Raw genomic sequence first — 20,356 nt, 5'->3', positions numbered from 1 at the left:
CCAATCTGTTGGTTGCCGATTTGTCCTAACCACAGTGTACTTTGCCTTACAGAAGCTTTGCAGTTTTATGAGATCCCATTTGTCGATTCTTGATCTTAGAGCATAAGCCACTGGTGTTTTGTTCAGGAAATTTTTTCCAGTGCCCAAGTGTTCCAGATGCTTCCCTAATTTTTCTTCTATTAGTTTGAGTGTATCAGGTTTGATGTGGAGGTCCTTGATCCACTTGGACTTAAGCTTTGTACAGGGTGATAAGCATGGATCGATCTGCATTCTTCTACATGTTGACCTCCAGTTGAACCAGCACCATTTGCTGAAAGTGCTGTCTTTTTTCCATTGGATGGTTTTGGCTCCTTTGTCAAAAATCAAGTGACCATAGGTGTGTGGGTTCACTTTTGGGTCTTCGTTTCTATTCCATTGGTCTATCTGTCTGTCTCTGTACCAATACCATGCAGTTTTTATCACTATTGCTCTGTAATACTGCTTGAGTTCAGGGATAGTGATTCCCCCTGAAATCCTTTTATTGTTGAGGATAGTTTTTAGCTATCCTGGGTTTTTTGTTATTCCAGATGTATTTGCAAATTGTTCTGTCTAACTCTTTGAAGAATTGGATTGGTATTTTGATGGGGATTGCATTGAATCTGTAGATCGCATTTGGTAAAGTGGCCATTTTTACTATATTAATCCTGCCAATCCATGAGCATGGGAGATCTTTCCATCTTCTGAGGTCTTCTTCAATTTCTTTCTTCACTGTCTTGAAGTTCTTATTGTACAGATGTTTTACTTGCTTGGTTGAAGTCACACCGAGGTACTTTATATTATTTGGGTCTATTATGAAGGGTGTCATTTCCCTAATTTCTTTCTCGGCTTGTTTCACTTTTGTGTAGAGGAAGGCTACTGATTTATTTGACTTAATTTTATACACAGCCACTTTGCTGAAGTTGTTTATCAGCTTTAGTATTTCTCTGGTGGAACTTTTGGGATCACTTAAACTATCATATCATCTGCAAATAGTGATATTTTGACTTCTTCTCTTCCGATCTGTATCCCCTTGACCTCCTTTTGTTATCTATTTGCTCTGGGTAGAACTTCAAGAACTATATCGAATAAGTACGGAGAGAGTGGGTAGCCTTGTTTAGTCCCTGATTTTAGTGTGATTGCTTCAAGTTTCTCTCCATTTAGTTTAATGTTAGCAACTGGTTTGCTGTATATGGCCTTTACTATGTTTAGGTATGGGCCTTGAATTCCTATTCTTTCCAGGACTTTTATCATGAAGGGTTGTTGAATTTTGTCAAATGATTTCTCAGCATCTAATGAAATGATCATGTGGTTTTGTTCTTTCAGTTTGCTTATATAATGGATCACGTTGATGGTTTTCCATATATTAAACCATCCCTGCATGCCTGGGATGAAGCCTACTTGATCATGGTGGACGATTGTTTTGATGTGCTCTTGGATTCGGTTCGCCAGAATTTTATTGAGTATTTTTGTGTCGATATTCATAAGGGAAATTGGTCTGAAGTTCTCTTTCTTTGTTGGGTCTTTGTGTGGTTTAGGTATAAGAGTAATTGTGGCTTCATAGAAGGAATTCGGCAGTGCTCCATCCGTTTCAATTTTGTGGAATAGTTTGGATAATATTGGTATGAGGCCTTCTATGAAGGTCTGATAGAACTCTGCACTAAACCCGTCTGGACCTGGGCTCTTTTTGGTTGGGAGACCTTTAATGACTGCTTCTATTTCCTTAGGAGTTATGGGGTTGTTTAACTGGTTTATCTGTTCCTGATTTAACTTCGGTACCTGGTATTTGTCTAGGAAATTGTCCATTTCCTGTAGATTTTCAAGTTTTGTTGAATATAGGCTTTTATAGTAAGATCTGATGATTTTTTGAATTTCCTCTGAATCTGTAGTTATGTCTCCCTTTTCATTTCTGATTTTGTTAATTTGGACACCCACTCTGGGTCGGCTCGTTAGTCTGTCTAAGGGTTTATCTATCTTGTTGATTTTCTCAAAGAACCAACTTTTGGTTCTGTTGATTCTTTCTATGGTCCTTTTTGTTTCTACTTGGTTGATTTCAGCTCTGAGTTTGATTATATCCTGCCTTCTACTCCTCCTGGGTGTATTTGCTTCTTTTTGCTCTAGAGCTTTTAGGTGTGCTGTCAAGCTGTTGACATATGCTCTTTCCTGTTTCTTTCTGCAGGCACTCAGCGCTATGAGTTTTCCTCTTAGCACAGCTTTCATTGTGTCCCATAAGTTTGGGTATGTTGTACCTTCATTTTCATTAAATTCTAAAAAGTTTTTAATTTCTTTCCTTATTTTTTCCTTGACTAGGTTACCATTGAGTAGAGCATTGTTCAATTTCCACGTATATGTGGGCATTCTTCCCTTTTTGTTATTGAAGACCAGTTTTAGGCCGTGGTGGTCTGATAGCACGCATGGGATTATTTCTATCTTTCTGTACCTGTTGAGGCCCATTTTTTGACCAACTATATGGTCAATTTTGGAGAAAGTACCATGAGGAGCTGAGAAGAAGGTGTATCCTTTTGCTTTAGGATATAATGTTCTATAAATATCCGTTAAGTCCATTTGGCTCATGACTTCTCTTAGTCTGTCGACATCACTGTTTAATTTCTGTTTCCATGATCTGTCCATTGATGAGAGTGGGGTGTTGAAATCTCCCAGTATTATTGTGTGAGGTGCAATGTGTGTTTTGAGCTTTAGTAAGGTTTCTTTTACGTACGTAGGTGCCCTTGTATTTGGGGCATAGATATTTAGGATTGAGAGTTCATCTTGGTGGATTTTTCCTTTGATGAATATGAAGTGTCCTTCCTTATCTTTTTTGATGACTTTTAATTGAAAATTGATTTTATTTGATATTAGAATGGCTACTCCAGCTTGCTTCTTCTGACCATTTGCTTGGAAAGTTGTTTGCCAGCCTTTCACTCTGAGGTAGTGTCTGTCTTTGTCTCTGAGGTGTGTTTCCTGTAGGCAGCAGAATGCAGGGTCCTCGTTGCGTATCCAGTTTGTTAATCTATGTCTTTATTGGGGCGTTGAGGCCATTAGCGTTGAGAGATATGAAGGAATAGTGTTTATTGCTTCCTGTTATATTCATATTAGGATGGGAGGTTATGTTTGTGTGCTTTTCTTCTCTTTGTTTTGTTGCCAAGATGATTAGTTTCTTGCTTCCTTTAGGGTATAGCGTGCCTCCTTATGTTGGGGTTTACCATTTATTATCCTTTGTAGTGCTGGATTTGTAGAAAGATATAGTGTAAATTTGGTTTTGTCATGGAATATCTTGGTTTCTCCATCTATGTTAATTGAGAGTTTTGCAGGATACAGTAACCTGGGCTGGCACTTGTGATCTCTTAGGGTCTGTATGATATCTGTCCAGGATCTTCTGGCCTTCATAGTTTCTGGCGAAAAGTCTGGTGTGATTCTGATAGGTCTGCCTTTATATGTTACTTGACCTTTTTCCCTTACTGCTTTTAATATTCTTTCTTTATTTTGTGCGTTTGGTGTTTTGACAATTATGTGACAGGAGGTGTTTCTTTTCTGGTCCAATTATTTGGAGTTCTGTAGGCTTCTTGTATGTCTATGGGTATCTCTTTTTTTAGGTTAGGGAAGTTTTCTTCTATGATTTTGTTGAAGATATTTACTGGTCCTTTGAGCTGGGAGTCTTCACTCTCTTCTATACCTATTATCCTTAGGTTTGATCTTCTCATTGAGTCCTGGATTTCCTGTATGTTTTGGACCAGTACCTTTTTCTGCTTTACTTTATCTTTGACAGTTGAGTCAATGATTTCTATGGAACCTTCTGCTCTCGAGATTCTCTCTTCCATCTCTTGTATTCTGTTGGTGAAGCTTGTATGTACAGCTCCTTGTCTCTTCTTTTTTTTTTAATTTTTTTTAATTTTATTATTTTTTTTTATTAACTTGAGTATTTCTTATATACATTTCGAGTGTTATTCCCTTTCCCGGTTTCGGGGCAAACAACCCCCTCCCCCCTCCCCTTCCTTATGGGTGTTCCTCTCCCAACCCTTCCCCCATTGACGCCCTCCCCCCATAGACTAGTTCACTGGGGGTTCAGTCTTAGCAGGACCCAGGGCTTCCCCTTCCACTGGTGCTCTTACTAGGATATTCATTGCTACCTATGGGGTCAGAGTCCAGAGTCAGTCCATGTATAGTCTTTAGGAAGTGGCTTAGTCCCTGGAAGCTCTGGTTGCTTGGCATTGTTGTACTTTTGGGGTCTCGAGCCCCTTCAAGCTCTTCCAGTTCTTTCTCTGATTCCTTCAATAGGGGACCTATTCTCAGTTCTGCTGCTGGCATTCGCCTCTGTATTTGCTGTATTCTGGCTGTGTCTCTCAGGAGAGATCTACATCCGGCTCCTGTCGGTCTGCACTTCTTTGCTTCATCCATCTTGTCCAATTGGGTGGCTGTATATGTATGGGCCACATGTGGAGCAGGCTCTGAATGTGTGTTCCTTCAGTCTCTGTTTTAATCTTTGCCTCTCTATTCCTTGCCAAGGGTATTCTTTTTCCTCATTTAAAGAAGGAGTGAAGCATTCACATTTTCATCATCCGTCTTGAGTTTCGTTTGTTCTAGGGATGTAGGGTAATTCAAGCATTTGGGCTAAAAGCCACTTATCAATGAGTGCATACCATGTATGTCATTCTGTGATTGGGTTAGCTCACTCAGGATGATATTTTCCAGTTCCAACCATTTGCCTACGAATTTCATAAACTCGTTGTTTTTGATAGCTGAGTAATATTCCATTGTGTAGATGTACCACATTTTCTGTATCCATTCCTCTGTTGAAGGGCATCTGGGTTCTTTCCATTTTCTGGGTATTATAAATAAGGCTGCAATGAACATAGTGGAGCACTTGTCTCTTTTATATGTTGAGGCATCTTTTGGGTATATGCCCAAGAGAGGTATAGCTGGATCCTCAGGCAGTTCAATGTCCAATTTTCTGAGGAACCTCCAGACTGATTTCCAGAATGGTTTTACCAGTCTGCAATCCCACCAACAATGGAGGAGTGTTCCTCTTTCTCCACATCCTCGCCAGCATCTGCTGTCCCCTGTGTTTTTGATCTTAGCCATTCTCACTGCTGTGATGTGAAATCTCAGGGTTGTTTTGATTTGCATTTCCCTTATGACTAAAGATGTTGAACATTTCTTTAGGTGTTTCTCAGCCATTCGGCATTCCTCAGCTGTGAATTCTTCGTTTAGCTCTGAACCCCATTTTTTAATAGGGTTATTTGTTTCCCTGCGGGCTAACTTCTTGAGTTCTTTGTATATTTTGGATATAAGGCCTCTATCTGTTGAAGGATTGGTAAAGAACTTTTCCCAATCTGTTGGTTTCCGTTTTGTCCTAACCACAGTGTCCTTTGCCTTACAGAAGCTTTGCAGTTTTATGAGATCCCATTTGTCGATTCTTGATCTTAGAGCATAAGCCATTGGTGTTTTGTTCAGGAAATTTTTTCCAGTGCCCATGTGTTCCAGATGCTTCCCTAGTTTTTCTTCTATTAGTTTGAGTGTGTCTGGTTTGAAGTGGAGGTCCTTGATCCACTTGGACTTAAGCTTTGTACAGAGTGATAAGCATGGATCGATCTGCATTCTTCTACATGTTGCCCTCCAGTTGAACCAGCACCATTTGCTGAAAATGCTATCTTTTTTCCATTGGATGGTTTTGGCTCCTTTGTCAAAAATCAAGTGACCATAGGTGTGTGGGTTCATTTCTGGGTCTTCAATTCTATTGCATTGGTCTATCTGTCTGTCTCTGTACCAATACCATGCAGTTTTTATCACTATTGCTCTGTAATACTGCTTGAGTTCAGGGATAGTCATTCTCCCTGAAGTCCTTTTATTTTTGAGGATAGCTTTAGCTATCCTGGGTTTTTTGTTATTCCAGATGAATTTGCAAATTGTTCTATCTAACTCTTTGAAGAATTGGATTGGTATTTTGATGGGGATTGCATTGAATCTGTAGATTGCTTTTGGTAAAATGGCCATTTTTACTATATTAATCCTGCCAATCCATGAGCATGGGAGATCTTTCCATCTTCTGAGGTCTTCTTCAATTTCTTTCCTCAGTGTCTTGAAGTTCTTATTGTACAGATCTTTTACTTGCTTGGTTAAAGTCACACCGAGGTACTTTATATTATTTGGGTCTATTATGAAGGGTGTCGTTTCCCTAATTTCTTTCTCGGCTTGTTTCTCTTTTGTATAGAGGAAGGCAACTGATTTATTTGAGTTAATTTTATACCCAGCCACTTTGCTGAAGTTGTTTATCAGCGTTAGTAGTTCTCTGGTGGAACTTTTGGGATCACTTAAATATACTATCATGTCATCTGCAAATAGTGATATTTTGACCTCTTCTTTTCCGATCTGTATCCCCTTGATCTCCTTTTGTTGTCTGATTGCTCTGGCTAGAACTTCAAGAACTATATTGAATAAGTAGGGAGAGAGTGGGCAGCCTTGTCTAGTCCCTGATTTTAGTGGGATTGCTTCAAGTTTCTCTCCATTTAGTTTAATGTTAGCAACTGGTTTGCTGTATATGGCTTTTACTATGTTTAGGTATGGGCCTTGAATTGCTATTCTTTCCAGGACTTTTATCATGAAGGGGTGTTGAATTTTGTCAAATGCTTTTTCAGCATCTAATGAAATGATCATGTGGTTCTGTTCTTTCAGTTTGTTTATATAATGGATCACGTTGATGGTTTTCCGTATATTAAACCATCCCTGCATGCCTGGGATGAAGCCTACTTGATCATGGTGGATGATTGTTTTGATGTGCTCTTGAATTCATTTTGCCAGAATTTTATTGAGTATTTTTGCGTCGATATTCATAAGGGAAATTGGTCTGAAGTTCTTTTTCTTTGTTGTGTCTTTGTGTGGTTTAGGTTTAAGAGTAATTGTGGCTTCGTAGAAGGAATTCGGTAGGGCTCCATCTGTTTCAATTTTGTGGAATAGTTTGGATAATATTGGTATGAGGTCTTCTATGAAGGTTTGATAGAATTCTGCACTAAACCCATCTGGACCTGGGCTCTTTTTGGTTGGGAGACCTTTAATGACTGCTTCTATTTCCTTAGGAGTTATGGGGTTGTTTAACTGGTTTTTCTGTTCCTGATTTAACTTCGATACCTGGTATCTGTCGAGGAAATTGTTCATTTCCTGAAGATTTTCAAGTTTTGTTGAATATAGGTTTTTATAGTAAGATCTGATGATTTTTTGAATTTCCTCTGAATCTGTAGTTATGTCTCCCTTTTCATTTCTGATTTTGTTAATTTGGACCCACTCTCTGTGTCCTCTCGTTAGTCTGGCTAAGGGTTTATCTATCTTGTTGATTTTCTCAAAGAACCAACTTTTGGTTCTGTTGATTCTTTCTATGGTCCTTTTTGTTTCTACTTGGTTGATTTCAGCTCTGAGTTTGATTATTTCCTGCCTTCTACTCCTCCTGGGTGTATTTGCTTCTTTTTGTTCTAGAGCTTTTAGGTGTGCTGTCAGGCTGCTGACATATGCTCTTTCCTGTTTCTTTCTGCAGGCACTCAGCGCTATGAGTTTTCCTCTTAGCACAGCTTTCATTGTGTCCCATAAGTTTGGGTATGTTGTACCTTCATTTTCATTAAATTCTAAAAAGTTTTTAATTTCTTTCTTTATTTCTTCCTTGACCAGGTTGTCGTTGAGTAGAGCATTGTTCAATTTCCACGTATATGTGGGCATTCTTCCCTTATTGTTATTGAAGACCAGTTTTAGGCCGTGGTGGTCCGATAGCACGCATGGGATTATTTCTATCTTTCTGTACCTGTTGAGGCCCGTTTTTTGACCAATTATATGGTCAATTTTGGAGAAAGTACCATGAGGAGCTGAGAAGAAGGTATATCCTTTTGCTTTAGGATAGAATGTTCTATAAATATCCGTTAAGTCCATTTGGCTCATGACTTCTCTTAGTCTGTCTACATCTCTGTTTAATTTCTGTTTCCATGATCTGTCCATTGATGAGAGTGGGGTGTTGAAATCTCCCACTATTATTGTGTGAGGTGCAATGTGTGTTTTGAGCTTTAGTAAGGTTTCTTTTACATATGTAGGTGCCCTTGTATTTGGGGCATAGATATTTAGGATTGAGACTTCATCTTGGTGGATTTTTCCTTTGATGAATATGAAGTGTCCTTCCTTATCTTTTTTGATGACTTTTAGTTGAAAATTGATTTTATTTGATATTAGAATGGCTACTCCAGCTTGCTTCTTTTGACCATTTGCTTGGAAAATTGTTTTCCAGCCTTTCACTCTGAGGTAATGTCTGTCTTTGTCTCTGAGGTGTGTTTCCTGTAGGCAGCAGAATGCAGGGTCCTCGTTGCGTATCCAGTTTGTTAATCTATGTCTTTTTATTGGGGAGTTGAGGCCATTGATATTGAGAGATATTAAGGAACAGTGATTACTGCTTCCCGTTATATTCATATTTGGAAGTGAGGTTATGTTTGTGTGCTTTCATTCTCTTTGTTTTGTTGCCAAGATGATTAGTTTCTTGCTTCTAGGGTATAGCTTGCCTCCTTATGTTGGGCTTTACCCTTTATTATCCTTTGTAGTGCTGGACTTGTAGAAAGATATTGTGTAAATTTGGTTTTGTCATGGAATATCTTGGTTTCTCCATCTATGTTAATTGAGAGTTTTGCAGGATACAGTAACCTGGGCTGGCATTTGTGTTCTCTTAGGGTCTGTATGACATCTGTCCAGGATCTTCTGGCCTTCATAGTTTCTGGCGAAAAGTCTGGTGTGATTCTGATAGGTCTGCATTTATATGTTACTTGACCTTTTTCCCTTACTGCTTTTAATATTCTTTCTTTATTTTGTGCGTTTGGTGTTTTGACAATTATGTGACGGGAGGTGTTTCTTTTCTGGTCCAATCTATTTGGAGTTCTGTAGGCTTCTTGTATGCCTATGGGTATCTCTTTTTTTAGGTTAGGGAAGTTTTCTTCTATGATTTTGTTGAAGATATTTACTGGTCCTTTGAGCTGGGAGTCTTCACTCTCTTCTATACCTATTATCCTTAGGTTTGATCTTCTCATTGAGTCCTGGATTTCCTGTATGTGTTGGAACAGTAGCTTTTTCCGCTTTACATTATCTTTGACAGTTGAGTCAATGATTTCTATGGAATCTTCTGCTCCCGAGATTCTCTCTTCCATCTCTTGAATTCTGTTGGTGAAGCTTGTATCTACAGCTCCTTGTCTTTTCTTTTGATTTTCTATGTCCAGGGTTGTTTCCATGTGTTCTTTCTTGATTGCTTCTATTTCCATTTTTAATTCCTTCAACTGTTTGATTGTGTTTTCCTGGAATTCTTTCATGGATTTTTGCGATTCCTCTCTGTAGGCTTCTACTTGTTCTCTAAGGGAGTTCTTTATGTCTTTCTTGAAGTCCTCCAGCATCATGATCAAATATGATTTTGAAACTAGGTCTTGCTTTTCTGGTGTGTTTGGATATTCCGTGTTTGCTTTGGTGGGAGAATTGGGCTCCGATGATGCCATGTAGTCTTGGTTTCTGTTACTTGGGTTCCTGTGCTTGCCTCTCGCCATCAGATTATCTCTAGTGTTACTTTGTTCTGCTATTTCTGATAGTGGCTAGACTGTCCTATAACCTGTGTGTCAGGAGTGCTGTAGACCTGTTTTCCTGTTTTCTTTCAGCCAGTTATGGGGACAGAGTGTTCTGCTTTCGGGCGTGTAGTTTTTCCTCTCTACAGGTCTTCAGCTGTTCCTGTGGGCCTGTGTCTTGAGTTCACCAGGCAGGTTTCTTGCAGGGGAAAAATTGGTCCTACCTGTGGTTCCAAGGCTCAAGTTTGCTCGTGGGGTACTGCCTACGTCCTGTCCGCTGTGGCAGCAACCGGGAAAATCTGTGCCGCTCCTTCCGGGAGCCTCCGTGCACCAGGGTTTCAGATGACGTTTGGTGTTTTCCTCTGGCGCCTGGATGTGCACAGAGTGCAGTCTCTTCTGGTTTCCCAGGCGTGTCCGCCTCTCTTAAGGTTCAGCTCTCCCTCCCACGGGATTTGGGTGCAGAGAACTGTTTATCCGGTCTGTTTCCTTCAGGTTCCGGCAGTGTCTCAGGCGCAGGGGTCCTGCCGCTCCTGGACCCTCCCCTACAGGAACCCAGAGGCCTTATACAGTTTCCTCTTGGGCCAGGGATGTGGGCAGGGGTGGGCAGTGTTGGTGGTCTCCTCCGCTCTGCAGCCTCAGGAGTGCCCACCTGACCAGGGGGTGAGGTCTCTCTCCCACGGGTTTTGGGAGCAGAGAGCTGCTGCGGGCCGGGATCCGGGGGTGTGGGACTTCGGTCATACTTTTTCTTGTACATTTTTTATTCTAAAGTTATTTTTCAACCTCACCTGAATTTTTTTTACTTTACAGTTATTATTTAATTTTTTGAGAATGTAGAAAATAGGGAGGGGTTTGCTTCAGTAGTCACAGTTGCAAAAAGATATGACAATGCTTTTCTTGTTTTTTCATTATTGGATATTTTTTATTTATATTTCAAATGTTGTTCCCTTTTCTGATTTCCAGACCATAACCCCTGTGTCACATCACCTTTCACCTTCTTCTATAAGGGTGTTTCCCTTGCCCACTACACACCATCTTGCCTCCCCTCACTGACATTCCTTACACTGGGTGGAAGACCCAGGGCTTCTCCTCTGATTGGTGCTCAACTAGATCATTCTCTGCTACATTCGCAGCAGCTGGAGTCATGAAACTGTCCATGTGTAGTCTTTGGGTAGTGGTTAAGCCCCAGTGAGCTCTGGTAGTTTGGTATTATTGTTCTCATGTGGTTGCAAACCACTTCAGCTCCTTCATTCCTTTCTCTAACTCCTCCAACAGGGACCCCATTCTCAGTTGAATGATTTGCTGCTAACATTCACCTCTGTATTTGTCGTGCTCTGGTTGAGCCTCTCAGGAGACAGCTATATCTGGCTCTTATCAGCATGCCCATCTTGGCTTCATCAATCTTTTCTAGTTTTGGTGGCTGTATATATGTGGGGAAGGCTCTGAATGGCCAATGCATCAGTCTCTGCTCCAATCTTAATCTTTTCCTCCTATGAATATCTGTCTATGTTTCCCCTTTTAAAAAAGACTAAAGCATCCACACTTTGGTCATCCTGCTTCTTGAGCTTCATGTGGTCTGAGGATTGTATCTTGGGTAATTAAAGCTTTTGGGCTAATATCTGATTATCAGTGAGTGTATACCATGTGTGTGTGTTTTTTTTTTTTTCGGTTTGGGTTCCTCACTCATGATAATATTTTCTAGTTCCATCCATTTGCCTATGAATTTCATGAAGTCATTGTTTTTGATAGATGAGTAGTACTCCATTTGTTAGATGTTATCACATTTTCTGTATCCATTTCTCTGTTGAAGGACATCAAGGTTCTTCCCAGTTTCTGGCTACTATAAATAAGGCTGCTATGAACATAATGGAGTATGCGATCTTGTTGAATGTTGGAGAATCATTTGGGTATATGCCCAGGAGTGGTGTAGGTGGGTACTCAGGTAGTATAATGTCCAGTTTTCTGAGAAACTTCCAGAGTGATTTCCAGAGTGGTTGGACCAGCTTGTAAACCCACCAAAAATGAAGGAGTGTTCCTTTTTCTACATCCTCATCAGCATCTCTTGTCACCTGAGTTTTGATATTAGTCATTATGACTGGTGTGAGGGTGAATCTCAGACTTATTTAGATTTGCATTTCCCTGATGACTAAGGATGTTGAACGCTTCTTTAGGTACTTCTCATTCACTCTATATGCCTCAGCTGAGAATTCTTTGTTTAGCCCTGTGCCCCATTATTAATAGGGCTATTTGGCTCTTTGAAGTCTAACTTCACGAGTTTTTTGTATAGATATTAGCCCTCTATTGGATGTAGGATTGGTAAAGATCTTTTCCAACCTTTGGTTGCTGTTTTGTCCTAATGACAGTGTCCTTTGCCTAACAGAAGCTTTGCAATTTTATGAGGTCCCATTTGTTGTCTCTTGATCTTAGAGCATAAACCACTGGTGTTTTGTTTGGATATTTTCCCCAGTCCTCAGGTGTCCTAGGCTCTTACCCACTTTTTCTTCTATTAGTTTGAGTGCATCTGTTTTTATGTGTAGGTCCTTAATCCACTTGTACTTAAGCTGTACAGGGTGATAAGAAAGTGTTGATTTGCATTCTTTTACATACTGAACTCCAGTTGAACCAGCAACATTTTTTGAAAATGCTATCTTTTTTTCCATTGGATGGTTGTAGCACCTTTGTCAAAGATCAAGGGACCACAGGTGTGTGGGTTCATTTCTGGGTCTTCAGCTCTATTCCATTGATCTACCTGCCTGTCTCTGTACTAATACCATACAGTTTTAATTACTATTGCTCTGTAATACTGCTTGAGGTCAGGGATCGTGATTACCCCAGAAGTTTTTATTGTTGAGGATGGTTTTCAATATCCTGTTATTTTTGTTATTCCAATGAATGTGCAAATTGTTCTTTCTAAGTCTATGAAGAATTGAGCTGGAATATTGATGAGGATTGTTTTGAATCTGTAAATTGATTTTGGCAGATGGCCATTTTTCCTATATTTATCCGGCCAATCCATGAGCTTGGGAGATCTTTCTATCTTCTGAGATCTTCAATTTCTTTCTTCAGATACTTGAAGTTCTTGTCATACAGATCTTTCACTTGCTTGGTTAGATTCACACTTTAGTATTTCATGTTATTTGTGAGTATTGTGAATGAGGTGTAGTTTCCCTAATTTCTTTTGCAGCCTGTTTAACCTTTGAGTAGAGGAAGGCTACTGATTTGCTTGAGTTAATTTTATAGCCAGCCACTTTCCTGAAGTTGTTTATCAGGCTTAGTAGTTCTCTGGTACATTTTTTGGTGCCACTTAAGTATGCTATTCTATCATCTGCAAATAGTGATATTTTGACTTCTTTCTTTCCCATTTGTATTTCTTTGATTTCATTTTTTGTCTGATTGCTCTGGCTAGGACTTGAGAACTATATTGAATACGTAGGGAGAGAGTGGGCAGCCTTGTCTAGTCCCTGATTTTAGTGCGATTGCTTCAAATTTCTCTCCATTTACTTTAATGTTTAGGTATGGGCCTTGAATTCCTAATCTTTCTAGGACTTTTGTCATGAAGTGGTGTTAAAAGGCTTTCTCAGGATCTAATGAAGTGATAAAGTGTTTTTTTTTAGTTTGTTTACATATCAGATTATGTTGATGTGTTTCTAAATATTAAAGCATCCTCACATTGCTGGGATGAAACTTACTTGATCATGATCGATGATGATTTTGAAGTGTTCTTGGATTGGTTTGCAAAAATTTTATTGAGTATTTTTCTGTCGATATACAGAAGGGAAATTGATCTGATGTTCTCTTTCTTTGTTGGGTCTTTATGTGAATTGGGTAATAATAAAAGGAAATGGGCAGTGCTCTGTTTCTACTTTGTGGAATAGTTTGGACAGTGTTGTTATGAGGTCTTCTATGAAGGTCTGATAGAATTCTGCACTAAACCCATCTGGACCTGGGCTTTTATTGGTTGGGAGACTTTTAATAACTGCTTCTAATTCTTTAGAAGTTATTGAACGGTTTAGATAGTTTATCTGGTAGTAATTTCATTTTGGTCCCTTGTATCTGTAGAGAAAACTGTCTATTTCATCCAGGTTTTCCAGTTTTCTTAAGTATAGGCTTTTGTAGTGCAATCTGATGATTTTATTTTATTTTTAATGCCACGTTTCCATTATGACACCCTTTTCATTTCTGATTTTGTTAATTCAGATACCCTGTCTGTGCCCTCTGGTTAGTTTGGCTAAGGTTTATCTATCTTGTTTATTTTCTTAAAGTACCAGGTCCTGTTTTTTGTTTGTTTGTTTGGTTGGTTTTTTTGTTTCTTGTTATAGTTCTTTTTTTTTCCTACTTGGCTGATTTCAGTCCTGATTTTGATTATTTCCTGCCTTCTGCTACTCTTGTGTCTATTTGCTTCCATTTGTTCTAGAACTTTTAGGTGTGCGGTCAAGCTGCTTAGGTATGGTCTCTCCAGTTTCTTTTTGGAGGTACTCAGAGCTATGAGGTTTTCTCTTAGTACTGCTTTCATTGTTACCCATAAGTTTTGGTATGTTGTGCCTTCATTTTCATTCAATTCTAAAAAGTCTTTAATTTTTTTTATTTTTTTCCTTGATCAAGTTATCATCAATTAGAGAGTTGTTCAACTTTCATGTGTATGTGGGCTTTCTGTCATTTTTGCTGTTATTGAAGACCAGCCATAGTCTGTGGTGATCTCTTAGGATACATGGGATTATTTCAATCTTCCTGTATCTGTTAAGGCCTGTTTTGTGACCATATGGTCATTTTTGGAGACAGTACCCTGAGGTGCGGAGAAGAAGATATATTCTTTTGTTTTAGAATGAAATATTCTATAAATATCTGATAAGATCACTTGGTTCATAACTTCTATTAGTTTCTGGGTTTCTTTGTTTAGTTTCTCTTTCCATGATCTGTCGATTGATGAGAATGGGGTGCTGATATCTTCCACTATTATTGTGTGAGGTACAATGTGTTTTTTGAGCTTTAGTAATGCTTCTTTTATGAATGTAGTTGCTCTTGCATTTGGAACATAGATATTCAGGATTTAGTGTTCATCTTGGTGGATTTTGCCTTTGATGATTATGAAGTGTCCTTCCTTAACTTTATTGAAAACTTTTGGTTGAAAGTTGATTTTATTAGATATTAGAATGGCTACTCCAGCTTGTTTCTTGAGACCATTTGCTTAGAAAATTGTTTTCCAGCCTTTTACTCTGAGGTAATGTCTATCTTTGTCACTGAGGTGTGTTTTCTATATTCAGCTAAATGCTGGGTCCTTTTTATGTATCTACTCTGTAAGTCTATATCTTTTTATTGGGCAATTAAGTGCATTGATATTAAGAGATATTAAGGAACAGTGATTGTTGTTTCCTGTTATTTTTGTTGTTAGAGTTGGAATAAGTTTGAGTGGCTGACTTTTTTGAGGAATATTTCTATATGTTCAACTGCTACCATTGGTGTAAAAGGATTCAAAATGGAGTTTTGCAGGGATTTTAGAGCAGGAAAGATGTGTATACATAATTAAAATAGTCTTTTCAGGTGACTTGTTGTGATTCAATGTCTCATATCTTCCTGTGTTGTTTCTTTCTCTGGACTCAAGTCTCTTGCATCTTTGGAGTCTCCTGAGGTGCTCAGCCAAACTCAAAGAGTTGATGCTTCTTCTGGAGACAATCCCAGGTGAATTTCTCCTCTGCATCTTTCTGTTCAATGTCTTTTGTTCTATGCAACATTTCAGTAAGTTATTTTCAGCTTTGTTCAACATTAGTGGGCTTTCTTTTTCTCCAATCAAGTTGGGTGCCAAATATAAATGTAACTTTATTTCATAGATGTGATTATCATCTCAGGGGCTTACTGCTGAAGAGATCTTACTCTTTCTACTTCTTTCTGAATTCTGGTTTACTGGTTTGTCTTATATATTCGTTGACAAAACTCTTCTCCATGCTGCCTAATTCTAACTGACTTCTCAGTTAGAATTCACTGATTATACAAACTGGCTCTGAATTCCATGAATGGAAACTCACTGACAGCACTGACTTCCACGCATTCCTATGAACTCCATTCCATTGCCCTCACTTTGTCTCTGTTCTTTTCCGTATGTTTTCCTGAGAGTTGGGTATATCTTATATAATTCATTCTGCCAAATCTTTCTCAGATTCATCACTTTGTCTGCCCATTGATTAGCTGTCACTTTCAAACCTTGCTGCTTCTTTTTAAAAACAAACTTTATCTTCATAAATTTTGGTTAAAGATGTATGCTAAGGGCATATTCAAATTCCAGCCAGATCAAATTGACTTAGACTGTCTTTGGATGTGATCCTTTGTAAGAATAATTATATTGCTGAATTAAAATTCCTTTATATTTTATAAAAATATATATCAACATACATTTATCATGGGTATTGGAAAAGAGAGAGAGAAAGAAGAAGGGCTTAGGGTGGGGAAATAAGGTATTGAGACAAGGATTCTCTTTGTAGATCTAGTTGTCTTGGAGCTCACTCTGTAAGATCGGCTTACCATGAACTCAGGGAACCTCCTACCTCTTCCTCACAAAGGCTGAGGAATGATGGATATGTGACATAATACCATTGTTGAAAAGGATAGTTTAAAACCGTGTATAGAAGCTGGTTATTTAAGAGAAGTAAGAACTCTTCTAATATAAAATAGCCTTAATTTTAACTGGAACCTGATATTTTTCTTTCTTCCTTTCTTCCTTTCTTTCTTTCTTTCATTCATAGGATTATATAATTATGAAACAATCACTCATTAATGCATAAAAGCATTAAAAGTTGACTTTCCCTATTCTTTACTAATTATTTCAACATTATATTAGATTAACCATACATCCATATCATAAAATGTGATTCTATTTAAGAAAAAGAAAATATAGCCATTATTTTGGTGTCTTACCATGAAAAGAACAAAAGAAGTCTTTGATAACTCCCGTTGTTACTTTATAACTTTAATATCTATATTTTGAAATTAGATTTGCACAATGTAAGAACTGAAGTTTACATCTAATCTACTGCTTAAAAATAAATATTGATATGGTCTTGCGTGATATATAAAAATGAGTACTCATTGAAAATATATCAACATCCAAGAATATTTAAAAATAACTCCACAAGATTTCTGAAACAGAACATATTCTATTGTGGTTTATATACATAGGTTTATATGTAACAGTGAATGAAGAAAAAGGATCTGTGGATGTGCCCAAGAAAGATGGGAACTGTGCATGGCAAGGGCAGGAAGGAGAGAAGGAAGAATAGGAATTGTGTAATATTGTAACTAAAATAAGAAAATACTGTAAAAATAAATACAGCATGTCTCTTAAGTTATAACATTAACCATCTCAGAAGAAACTTTTTCAATGCAATCATAACATCTTTGTTTCTCAAACAATATATCATGGGGTTAAACATTGGAGTAACAACAGTATAGAAAAGAGAAAGGAATTTGTCTAATCCTGCTGAGTGGCTGGACTTTGGTCTCAAGTATGTAATGATACCTGATCCAAAGAATAACGCTACAACAATAACGTGGGAAGAACATGTAGAGAAGGCCTTGGCTCTCCCAATTGCTGATGGCAGCTTCAGAATGTTTGAGATTATTTTCACATAAGATCCAAGAATCAGCATAAAAGGAATGGTAACCACTAAAAGGGCAATCACATAAATCAGCATCTCTATCATAAAAGTGTCCCCACAAGCTAGGGTCAGGACTGGAGGTATGTCACAGAAAAAGTGATTCAACTGATTTGACCCACAAAATGGTAGAGAGAAGATCCAATATGTGAACCCTATATGAACAGGAACTCCACTTATCCAACATCCAGCTGCCAGTTGTATACAGAGACTATTGTTCATGATGAGAGGGTATAGCAGTGGGTTGCAAATAGCAACATATCTGTCATAAGCCATAGCAGTCAGAATAAAGCACTCAGTGGCCCCAAAGACAAGAAAGAAATACATTTGTGTAGCACAAGCCATAAAAGAAATAATTCTGTGTTGTCTGTAGAGATCTGTTAATAACCTGGGAAGAGTTACTGACACATAACACATTTCCAAGAAAGAAAAATTACTAAGAAAAAAGTACATGGGAGTTCGTAGCGAAAGGTCAACCTTTGTAATAATGATAATAAGGCTATTGCCCATCAGGATAATTACATAGATTATCAAAAACACCCAAAAAAGAAATTCTTGCAAGTTGGGAACATCAGAAAAGCCAAGTAAGATGAATTCTACTAATGTGGAATGGTTCTGTTGAAGACTGTAGAGTGGATCCATCCATGGATGATTGATTTCAAGGTTTTAAAGTTCATTTACTCCATTGAGTTCAGATTTTTTTAAAAAGAAATGAAATCCTAAAAGTGTCAAATCCACAGACACAGGAGAGATGTTCAATCATATTGATATGTGTGAGTTACTTTGAAACTTAGTCCTACTTCTTATATTTTTCTGGAATTTAAAAAAAGAAGTATATTTAAAATCTTTTTGTCCTGCAAGTTTGGCAAAAGTGAAAATGGCAAAACACAGACTAGTGACAAAAGATCTCCATAGGTCAGACTGCTTGTGCCTTGGCTAAAAGCAACTGCTATTACTGTATAGCATTAAGTCACTAAACTCCACCTTTCCTTTAATTATTTGCCTTTTTTGTCACAGAAACTGTTTAGTCATATTTTATTTTTGATAAACTTTCCAATTAAGCTAAAAACATTTTCTTGGAGCTGCATCTCAGGTAAGAAGTTGAGTGGTCCTTTAATAGAGTAATGTCCTATCCTGGTAAAGCTATCCTGGTTTCAAGAAACCTGGGCCAATCACTACGTGGGCAGGCATGTAGACAATGATAACAGAAGTAAACATCTGTTGCATAATCAAAACTCATGTCACATCTCTACAAACAAAGAAGAGGTAATATAGCACAATAAATAACATTTCCTCAAAATGTTGGTTGTGAATAAAAGTGATTTTCTTGTAGTAAATACAGAACCCTTTCATCATCCCTACTAATCTTAACAATTCTACTTAAGTCTGAGATTTGATTCCTGAAGGAATCCTTATTAAAGTTGCGAATTTCACAAAATTAATATGCAAAACAAAACCAAAAGAAATTGAATTTGATCATAAGTATTATATCAGCACAATAATTAAACTGTATATATATAATGATATATACTCTTCTATAGTTCTATAGTAAGAAACTATATATATATATATATATCAAGTGGAATAAATGTTTGTGCTTTAACTCTTTATTTCTCACTACCATATCATAGGTAAATGTCACAGTTACTACCACTTGTGTTTTTATCTTTTATCCAGCATAGATATTCAATATCTACTCCAGTATACCATATCCTAGCTATCATTTTATTTTTCTTTAAATTTCTTTTAACCTGTGTATTGAGCTATGAACTATTTCAGAGTTGTTCATTTTGCAAAACTGAAACTCTCTTGAGTTTTGTACACTGTCCTTTGCATATTATAGATCCCAAACTCATTTTCTTTCCCACACATAAGAGCTTTTCTCTCTGCTATTAAGATTCTAAGTTTCTCTGTGCATGTCACAATGGCCAATGTTACAATGATTTGTAATTTTGACTTGATGCTTAATTTTCACTAACCCCATATTTCTGGCATCAATGACCTTTTAATTTTAAACTTTGTTTTTCAATAATTGCAAATCTCCCAACATCTTCCTCATTCAAAAGAAGAAACATCAAAGATTTCAATTTTCTAGATATGTATTATTTTATGCAAAGGAATGTCAAGTGGAATTTCTAATGTCTTTAATTGCAAACTCTAGTATATATCATAATCTCTAAAATTTGTATATTTTCTTCATATTTTATTGCTTTATAATTACTTTTTTTATTTTATATCTTTGCAAAAACTTTCAATATTTACACGAATTTTCCACACGTGTACACATGCAGCACAACACTAATAAAACTTATATATGAATAAACATCTTGAACATAGAAAATTAGTTTGTTCCAGATATTTTACTGAATAGATGATTTGATTTAATATATATCATCTCTTCATGAAGAATCATGAGGCTGCACAAATTGTATGTGAAAATTCAACAAAGAAAAGAGCTCAGTTTCTGTTCCTATCAAGCTTAGAGAGTAGTACTAAAACCAATAAGATATGAAAGTATCTATAGTAAAAAAATCATAGCTATTCAACATGTCTAAGAGGTAGAGAATGAATGATTTCAAACTTAGAAGTAAATTTGAATTTTTTTTGGATCATAGAATGTCAAAAAAACATTCTGTTAATTTTACATTTTCAAAGAAGATAAAAAATAATCTCTAGGGAAAAACTTTATATTACTACTTGGTTTTTGTGTTCTAATAACAAGATAGTTGTGTTCACAGGTCAGTGTTTGATATATATAACAAAAGCATTGCAGGAATCATTTATCTCTGGCTTCAACAATAGCCTTATAAAAGGAATCAATATTGAATTACATACAGTGGAACTTAGTTCTCTTATAATATCAACATCCTCATTTAAATGTGGCTATTACCTTTTATTCCTGTATCATATTAAGCTCAAGTGGATGTTTTGTCTGCAAAAAAAAAATAGTCTATGAACTATTTGACTTGGAAAATAATTCATTTCCCCTATGTAGGGGAATGTCAGGGTGTTGAGGTGGGAGTGGGAGGGTGGGAGTAAGAGCATCTTCTTAGAAGTAGGGGAAGGAGTAATGAGAGATGAATGAAAGAGACAATATTTGAAATGTAAATTCATAAACTATCCAATAAAAAAGATAGG

The 20,356-nt window shown here is 37.3% G+C and overlaps 1 protein-coding gene across 1 annotated transcript; it reads right to left on the bottom strand.

Moving 5' to 3' along the window:
• Positions 1 to 16,909: 16,909 nt before the first annotated feature.
• Or12e1 (olfactory receptor family 12 subfamily E member 1) lies at positions 16,910 to 17,860 on the bottom strand. The gene has a single exon (NM_001000323.1). The coding sequence runs from the start codon at positions 17,858 to 17,860 to the stop codon at positions 16,910 to 16,912; it is 951 nt and encodes a 316-aa protein (NP_001000323.1).
• Between the last annotated feature and the right edge of the window lie 2,496 nt (positions 17,861 to 20,356).

Source organism: Rattus norvegicus, chromosome 3 (assembly GCF_036323735.1).
Source record: "Rattus norvegicus strain BN/NHsdMcwi chromosome 3, GRCr8, whole genome shotgun sequence".
NCBI classification, from domain to species: Eukaryota; Metazoa; Chordata; class Mammalia; order Rodentia; family Muridae; genus Rattus; species Rattus norvegicus.
The sequence above is the reverse complement of the archived record's forward strand: the minus strand, read 5'-3'. Positions and strand labels throughout refer to the sequence as shown.

Bases quoted from the DNA above. Each gene is read 5' to 3' on its own strand.
- Or12e1 (NM_001000323.1), bottom strand. From the start codon at position 17,860: ATGGATCCACTCTACAGTCTTCAACAGAACCATTCCACATTAGTAGAA.